We start from the raw sequence: 9217 nt of genomic DNA on the forward strand, positions 1-9217 counted from the left end.
AGAATTGGAACCCAGGTCTGTTTGCAAAGCTGGCTCTTAACCAGTGTGCTGAACTGCCAGGGGAAGAGTCAACTATCGATTCCTTCTTGGCCCTCAGAGGCCTCAAGTCCTTTGCCAGTGGCATGGCCCAAGTGTTTCAGCATCACTACAGCTGAGACCTTCCCCACTGCTTAACCGGAGACTAGAGCAGGCGATGGAGAGGTTGCTCTTTGCTCACCCCCAACCTCAGCACCTTCTTTTCAGACTCCACCGACATTTATTGAAGGAATGCCTTCCAAGTGCTAGGCGCCTGTGGGGTGGCATGCCTACAGATAGGAACAGTCACAGGAAGAAGGGGCGGCCCATGCCTTGCAGCCACTGAGGAGTGGCACTGAGACAATGATGGCGTTGGTCTGATGTTGATTCCATGCTCACGGTACACTCCGCTAGGTCTCTGGCTGGGACACAAGGGTCAATCCGCTGCAGATGTTGCTCTTCAAGAATTTGTAGTCTGGGTGAAGTGCAGCGGATCACGCCTGTAATCCCAACACTTTAAGAGGCCAAGGCGGCTGGATCACGAGGTCAACAGATCGAGACCATCCTGACCAACATGGTGAAACCCCGTCTCTACTAAAAATACAAAAATTAGCTGGGCGTGGTGGTGCACACCTGTAGTCCCAGCTACTCGGGGGGCTGAGGCAGGAGAATCGCTTGAACCCGGGAGGCGGAGGTTGCAGTGAGCCGAGATCCCGCCATCACACTCCAGCCTAGGCGACAGAGTGAGACTCCGTCTCAAAGAAAAAAAACTTGCAGCCTGATAGTTAAGATACAGCAACCCCAAATCCCTATGCTAGAAGGTGAGAATGGCCCAGATAAAGTTCATGTCTCCTAGCTCCCTGCTTTTTCACGTCATCCTCCAGAAGGGAAGACATTAAATCATCCATCCTCCTGCTCCAGGCGACTAGAAGGCAGGCTGCCTCAGGGCCACACACTGGGACTTGGACTCAACCTGATGGGCTTCTGGGCCCAGCCCCAGACAAATCCCCGGCACACGCCCCATTCCGAGGAAAGCATGAGCAGATGAGTATGGAAGGAATGCCCAAGACGGCAGGCAGCAGCTGTGGCGGCCGGCGGGGCCTCTGAAGTCCTGAGGTCTCAGAGGACGCCTAAAGGCCTTGAATGGGACAGCTTAGCGGGCGGGCGCAGAAGAGAATAATACTCTGGAGACACTTCCCGAGGGCTCTGGGGCCGGAGCTGTGTTCGCTCCAGTTCTTGGTGAAGATAGGGTTCGTGGGAGGCGGCCCAAGGAGGGCGAACGCCTACAACTGGAAAGGCTCGGGGGAGAACGGCTCTCGGAGGACGGGCTGGGGAAGGACGTGGCTCTGAAGACGGACAGCCCTGAGGAACCGCAGGGCGCCCGGATGGAACTCATTAGCTCCCGAAGTGCAGATAATCCCGGAGGGGGAAAGGCGAACAGTGGGCCGAGAGCCCAGTGCGCGCCAACTGCGCGGGCGCCTCGGAACGGCCCGCCCACCCTGATTTCTCATTGGCGCCTCCCACCTCCTCCTCGGATTGGCTACCTCTAGGTCAAATGAGCGGTGATTGAGCCCTACTTCCGGTGGTGGTGTGGTCTGCCCCTGGAGAACCCAGAAGAACACAGCTGTGCGCGCCCAGAGGCTCTGGGGGCGGGAGAGGATAAGTCGCAAGGAGGGGGCGGGACCTACACCTCAGGAAAGCCGGAGGATTGGGGCACGAAGCGGGGCTTTGATGACCCGCAAAGGGCGAGGCATGCAGGAGGTGGAGGAATTAAGTGAAATAGGGAAGGTTGTTAAACAGGACCCTGTGGGCGAGGCCTTAAGGGGCGTGGTCCTTGTCTGGGCGGGGTCTTTGGGCGCCGACGAGGCCTGGTTCTGGGTGGGCGGGGCTACTATGGGGCTGTACCTGCTGTAAAAATGCCGGCCCGCACGCTTCTGCCCAGGCGCATGGGGCATCGTACTCTAGCCTCTGCTCCTGCCCTGTGGGCCTCCATCCCGTGCCCTCGCTCTGAGCTGCGCCTGGACCTGGTTCTGCCTTCTGGACAGTCCTTCCGGTGAGTGACAGCCTGAGAAGCCTGTCTCCTGGGACTGGCTCCTGCCGCCTCAGCACTGCCTGGCATGGGGTACAAAGGAATTTGGGGGATGACGGAAGAAACCCCGGGATACAAAAGAGGAAACAAGCACGGGTAGCCAGACTGTTACCTTTAATATGTCTGTGCAGTGATATTGTAAGGATCCATCTGTATAACCGATGCAGCACTTGTTTTTCTGTTTTTGAGACAGGGTCTCACTCTATTGCCCAGGTAGGAATGCAGAGAGGCTCATTCCAGCCTCGACCCCCCGGGCGCAGCCTCCCGAGTAGCTGGGACTACAGGTGTGTGCCATACCTGGCTAAATTTTTGTATTTTTTGTAGAGGTGAGGTTTCGCCATGTTGCCCAGACTGGAAGATAGCACTTTACTTGTATTAGTTTTGTACATGGAGATATTGTAGGATAGGAGGGACCCCAAAGGGTGCAAGAAAGGAAATTGAGTGCCAGAGTTGTCGTGTGTCTTGGGCTCAGGTGGAGGGAGCAGAGTCCTGCACACTGGAGTGGTGTACTAGCGGATCAAGTATGGACACTGACTCAGACTGAGGAGCAGCTCCACTGCACTGTGTACCGAGGAGACAAGAGCCAGGCTAGCAGGCCCACACCAGACGAGCTGGACGCCGTGCGCAAGTACTTCCAGCTAGATGTCACCCTGGCTCAACTGTATCACCACTGGGGTTCCGTGGACTCCCACTTCCAAGAGGTGGCTCAGAAATTCCAAGGTGAGTACAGGACCTGGGCTGAGGTTAGGGTTCTTGGACATAAGTCACTTGTCTATGACTCAGTTTTACCACTTGTAAAATGGGGATTATATCTACTTCATAGGCTTTTATGAGGATTTAAGGAACTAATACATGTAAACTGCTTAGAATAATGCAGGCACGTAGTAAGTATTATTACCATTATTATTATCCTGCTAATCACCATAGTGAAGTGACAAGGATTTTGAGCCCATTCCTGGTTGTGTGACCTAGGGCAAGTGATTTCATTCATTCTGTAAATATATACAAAGCATCTGCTGTGTGACTGGGGATACACCAGTGAACAAAACGGACCCAAATGCCGGTCCTCATAGAGCTTACATTGTGGCCTCTTTATCTGTGGAATGGGATGGTAATGCAGCCCTCACAAGATGGTATGAGGAATGAGAGGTCTGGTGTTGCTTTTTCTTTTCTTTTTTTTTTTTTTTTGAGACGGAGTCTTGCTGTGTCGCCCAGGCTGGAGTGCAGTGACACGATCTCGGCTCACTGAAAGCTCCGCCTCCCGGGTTCACGCCATTTTCCTGCCTCAGCCTCTCCGAGTAGCTGGGACTACAGGCGCCCGCCACCACGCCCGGCTAATTTTTTTGTATTTTTAGTAGAGACGGGGTTTCACCGTGGTCTCGATCTCCTGACCTCGTGATCTGCCCGCCTCGGCCTCCCAAAGTGCTGGGATTACAAGCGTGAGCCACCATGCCCGGCCTGGTGTTGCTTTTTCTAACGGTACTGACTCTCATTCTCCTGGGATTCTCCTGGAGTTTTGGTACCTAGGATCTGACCTGTGGGTGGGAAGAGGCCACACCCAACAGCAGGTACCTCTCCTACCCCCTGCATTTCTGGTCTCCAGGTGTGCGACTGCTGCGACAAGACCCCATCGAATGCCTTTTCTCTTTTATCTGTTCCTCCAACAACAACATCGCCCGCATCACTGGCATGGTGGAGCGGCTGTGCCAGGCTTTTGGACCTCGGCTCATCCAGCTTGATGATGTCACCTACCATGGCTTCCCCAGCCTGCAGGCCCTGGCTGGTGAGTAGGTGGGTCCCCTGCCCCCAGGCCCTCCATCAGCTTTCAAGATCTGTTCATTTATCCCCTGGTTACCTTCTCAAGGCTTCCTGCCTTCCCAAACACTTCCCCCATCCAGAACCGCCCTGCCTGGTCTGATCAACTCGTTACTCATCCTTCCTATGCATCCCTAAAATGTCAGCACCTCACTGGTCTGTGCTTTTTGCCCAATGGGTTCAATGCCTAATCAGAAAAACATCTGTATACAATGTACAGTAGTTTGGGGTTAAGAGCATGCATTCTGAGGACAGACCCATGCCTGGTTCTGAACCTCAACTCTCACTTGGGCACATTATTTAGCATCTCTGTACTAAAGTTTCTTCATCTGTGAAACAGAATAATAATAGCACCTACCTATGCTATTATTGGAGTTGTCATGAGGGTTGAAGAAAGGAATATACATACTGCACCTAGCTCAGTGTTTGGCACACAGGAAGTATATGTAAAATTCAAGCTGGTATCAGCCGGGCGTGGTGGCTCACACCTGGCTAACACAGTGAAACCCTTTCTCCAGCCTGGGCAACAGAGCGAGACTCTGTCTCAAAAAAAAAAAATTCAAGCTGGTATCATTGTAGTGAACGGGACAGTTTTGCATCTAAGGACACGTGTGTTCTTCATAGTAGCCCTGTAAGGCAAATGTTTTACAGAGGCAAGTATATCAATTGGCAGATGTGAGAACCAAGCTAGGACAAGTGCTTGGGAACTGCATAGCAAAGAGACAGACTGCCTCAAAACAGGAAAATGTTTTTGGTGCTTAGAAACCCATTCCTGACCAGACGTGGTGGCTCACGCCTGTAATCCCAACGCTTTGGGAGGTCGAGGCAGGCAGATCATCTGAGGTCAGGAGTTCAAGACCAGCCTGGCCAACATGGCGAAACCCCATCTCTACTAAAAATACAAAAATTAGTCCGGCGTGATGGCAGGCACCTGTAATCCCAGCTACTCCAGAGGGTGAGGCAGGAGAATTACTTGAACCTGGGAGCAGGAGGCTCCAGTGAACCAAGATCACACCACAGCACTCCAGCCTGGGTGACAGAGTGTGACTCCATCTCAAACAAACAAAAAGAAACCTGAGCCAGGCACGGTGGCCCATGCCTGTAATCCCAACACTTTGGGAGGCTGAGGCAGGTGGATCACCTGAGGTCAGGAGTTTGAGACCAGACTGGCCAACCTGGTGAAACCCCCTCTCTACTAAAAATTAGCTGGGTGTGGTGGCGGGTACCTGTAATCCCAGCTACTCAGGAGGCTGAGGCGGGAGAATCACTTGAACCTGGGAAGCAGAGGTTGCAGTGAGCTGAGATCATGCCATTGCACTCCAGCCTGGGCGACAGGGCGAGACTCTGTCTCAAAAAAAAAAAAAAAAAAGAAACCTGGCCGGGCACATTGGCTCACTCTTGTAATCCCAGCACTTTGGGAGGCCGAGGAGGGCGGATCACAAGGTCAGGAGATTAAGACCATCCTGGCTAACACAGTGAAACCCCGTCTCTACTAAAAATACAAAAAAAATTAGCCGGGCGTGGTGGCGGACACCTGTAGTCCCAGCTACTCGGGAGGCTGAGGCAGGAGAATGGTGGGAACCCAGGAGGCGAAGCTTGCAGTGAGCTGAGATTGCGCCACTGCACTCCAGCCTGGGCGACAGAGCGAGACTCCTTCTCAAAAAAAAAAAAAAAGAAAAGAAAGAAACCTGTTCTTGAGTCTCAGCTCCTGGCTTAGTTAGTCATAAGACCTCAAGAAAGTCATTCACCTCTCCCGGCTTCTCTTAGCTTGTTTGTAGAATGGGAATAACAGTTTCTATCTAGAAGGGCTTTGGGGGTGAATAAAGCAGTCATGAGGCAATATGGTGTAATGGGTTAAGAGCACGGCATTAGCCAGGTGGGGTAGCTCATGTTGGTAATTTCAGCACTTTGGGAGCCCAAGGTGGGAGGATGGCTTGAGCCCAGGAGTTTGAGACCAGCCTGGGCAACATAGTGAGACCTCATCTCTACAAAAAATAAACCAAATTAGCCAGGCATGGTGGCATAAGCCTGTAGTCTCACCTACTCAGGAGGCTGAGGTGGGAGGATCGCTTGAGCTTAGGAGGTCAAGGCTGTAGTGAACTGAGATTGTGCCACTGCATTCCAGCCTGGATGACAGAGCAAGACCCTGTGTCAACAAAAGAAAAAGCACAGGTCTTGGTGTCCCAGACCTAGGTGCAAGATCTTATCTCCCCCATGTCCTTTCTTAAGTAGGTTAACCTCTTCTAAGCCCTCATTTTCTCCACGTGTAAAATGGGAAAACAGCAGTACTGTCAGTGGGGTTCTTGGGAAAAGTAAGCATGATACTATATCTGAAGCATGTTGCCTAGCACTTGATCATAGAAGCTGTTGCTATATTGTGGTTATTTTTTTTTTTTTTTTTTTTTTTTTGAGACGGAGTCTTGCTCTGTCGCCCAGGCTGGAGTGCAGTGGCACAATCTCGGCTCACTGCAAGCTCCGCCTCCCGGGTTCACGCCATTCTCCTGCCTCAGCCTCTCCGAGTAACTGGGACTACAGGCGCCTGCCACCACGCCCGGCTAATTTTTTGTATTTTTAATAGAGACGGGGTTTCACCGTGGTCTCGATCTCCTGACCTCGTGATCCGCCCTCCTCGGCCTCCCAAAGTGCTGGGATTACAAGCGTGAGCCACCGCGCCCGGCCTGTGGTTATTTTTTTAGATCATGAGTGTGAACACTCTTTTGGAAAGGTTAAGGAACTCAGTTGGGGAGCTCCTCAATGGCAGCAAGTCGTCAGTCCCTGGACTAGACTTGGGCTCCAGGGGCCAATTCATAGTAGGTGCTCAGAAAACGTGTACAGGGACAGGACCCAGGCCTCAACCCTTTCCCTTGTACATAAAAGTGTCCACTATCCCATAGAGCGTGGGGAGGTAGGAGGGATACTTAGGAAAAGCACTCTTGTGAGGTAGAGAGCTCACTTACTAGCCCAAGGACAGGAAGAACTTGAAGATGCCTGATGCCTGCTCTCCTCCTCATTCCCCACAGGGCCAGAGGTGGAGGCTCATCTCAGGAAGCTGGGCCTGGGCTATCGTGCCCGCTATGTGAGTGCCAGTGCCCGAGCCATCCTGGAAGAACAGGGCGGGCTAGCCTGGCTGCAGCAGCTACGAGAGGCCTCATATGAGGAGGCCCACAAGGCCCTCTGCACGCTGCCTGGAGTGGGCACCAAGGTGAGGCCCCAGGGGGTAGGAGCTGCCCTCTCTACTGACACTAAGAGGAGAGCAGGAAATGAGCTAAGCCTGGGAGCTGGGTGGGGGCTTGGCTTCCGGAGGCAGAGCAGGAAGGAGAAAGGATATAAGTAGATGTTTTACGAGAGAAAAAAGTAGAGTGCAGAAAGAGTGGAAAGGATATAGCCCTTTGAATGAATTTCTAGAAAGACCATTTGTTCAGATGCAACACATATATGCTGCTATATATATGCAGCAATTTCCAGAAGGAAATTACAGGAAACTAAATAATAGTTTCCTTGGGGGAGACAAATGGGAAGATATTTCTCCTTTTCGGTTTTTTGTTTGTTTTGGTAGAAACAGGCTCTTAACAATGTTGCCTAGGCTGGTCTTAAACTCTTGCCCTCAAGCAGTGTTCCTGCTTTGCCCTCCCAAAGTGCTGGAATTACAGGGATGAGCCACTGCTCCCGGCCACATTTTGTTCCTTTCATAAAATGACATGTACTGACAAAATTTATTGCTTAATATCAATAGGGTTAACTGGCAATAAGATGACTGGAAATTAGGCATTTGTCTTTTTTTTTGAGATGAAGTCTTGCTTTGTTGCCAGGCTGGAGTGCAGTGGTGCAATCTCGGCTCACTGCAACCTCCGCCTCCCGGGTTCAAGTGATTCTCCTGCCTCAGCCTCCAGATTAGCTGGGATTACAGGCATGCGCCACCACACCCAGCTAATTTTTGTATTTTTAGTAGAGATGGGGTTTCGCCATGTTGGGCCAGGATGGTCTCGATCTGACCTCGTGATCCACCTGCCTCGGCCTCCCAAAGCGCTGGGATTACAGGCGTGAGCCAGTGCACCCAGCCTTTTTTTTTCTTTATACTTCTCTGTAGTTTAAAAAATGAATTTTTGCTTAAAGAATTTTTTTTGATGGGCTTTGGACTACAGCCTAACATTAAATCTTGGTTCTGCCTGTTCCCAGCCATGTGACTTTGGCCAGGTCACTTCACTTTTCAAAGCCTCAGTTTTCTTGTCTGTAAAATGGGTGTGGTAATACCTTCTTCCCAGGTTATGATAAGAACCTGGCCCACATAGGTGTTCACCTAGTAGCAGCTCTTATTACAGCAATTTCAGTGTATTCATAGGCCGGGCATGGTGGCTCACGCCTGTAATCCCAGCACTTTGGGAGGCCAAGGTGGACGGATCACTTGAGGTCAGGAGTTCGAGACCAGGCTGGCCAACATGGTGAAACCCCATCTCTACTAAAAACACAAAAATTAGCCACACGTGATGGCGCATGCCTGTAATCCCAGCTACTTGGGAGGCTGAGGTAGGAGAATTGCTTGAACCTGGGAGGTGGAGGTTGCCGTGAGCCGAGATTGCACCAGTGCACTCCAGCCTGCGCAACAGAGTGAGACTCCATCTCAAAAAAAAAAAAAAAGTGTATTCATAGATAGTATCTATTGATTGAGAATATAGAACAACAGTAACCCCAGAGTGAAGGAGAAAGCAGCTGGCTTTGGGGCTGTAAGCAAGATGCTGGCCAGATGCTGCCCTTCTTCCACAAGGGCTCATTCTGTGTCTGTCAAAGGTGGCTGACTGCATCTGCCTGATGGCCCTAGACAAGCCCCAGGCTGTGCCCGTGGATGTCCATATGTGGCAGATTGCCCAACGTGACTACAGCTGGCACCCTACCACGTCCCAGGCGAAGGGACCGAGTCCCCAGACCAACAGGGAACTGGGTGAGGAAAGTGGGCTACAGGGGCTGGCAGTGGGCTGGGATGGCAGAAACTTCTGTCTCTCTTAGTCACCTCTCCCTCAGACCCTGCCTCTGTTGATGGGTCACAGAAGGGGTCAGATAACTTAGTCTCATCACTTCTGATTTAGGAAACTTTTTCCGGAGGCTGTGGGGACCTTATGCTGGCTGGGCCCAAGCGGTGAGTGTACCTAGGTTTCCTCTCCTCCAGCCCAGACCCAGTGGACTCTTCTACCACCACCGCCCCAGGTGGCCCTAAAGGACTCTCCAGCCACCCCTGTCCCAACCCCAGTGGACTCTCATTGCCTTTGGCCCTGTTCCCCGAGGACTCTTCCACCTCCCAACACT

At 51.9% G+C, this 9217-nt stretch overlaps 1 protein-coding gene across 14 annotated transcripts in view; it reads left to right on the forward strand.

The window, feature by feature from the left end:
• Positions 1–1596: 1596 nt before the first annotated feature.
• Positions 1597–9217, forward strand: part of OGG1 (8-oxoguanine DNA glycosylase) — a 34842-nt gene continuing 27221 nt past the window's right edge. For 3 of the 14 annotated variants that reach the window (XM_032149658.2, XM_058437240.1, XM_032149663.2), the window contains exons 1-6: positions 1616–2068; positions 2577–2824; positions 3708–3887; positions 6940–7121; positions 8705–8855; positions 9001–9050. In XM_032149658.2, coding sequence (XP_032005549.1) covers positions 1932–2068; positions 2577–2824; positions 3708–3887; positions 6940–7121; positions 8705–8855; positions 9001–9050 — 948 coding nt within the window. In that variant the 5' untranslated portion in view covers positions 1616–1931. Of the gene's footprint in view, positions 2069–2576; positions 2825–3707; positions 3888–6939; positions 7122–8704; positions 8856–9000; positions 9119–9217 lie in introns of all 14 variants that reach the window. The other 11 variants (XM_058437242.1, XM_058437241.1, XM_058437239.1 and 8 more) reach the window with 9 other exon arrangements.

This window comes from Hylobates moloch, unplaced genomic scaffold (genome assembly GCF_009828535.3).
Source record: "Hylobates moloch isolate HMO894 unplaced genomic scaffold, HMol_V3 SCAFFOLD_4, whole genome shotgun sequence".
Lineage (NCBI taxonomy): Eukaryota > Metazoa > Chordata > Mammalia > Primates > Hylobatidae > Hylobates > Hylobates moloch.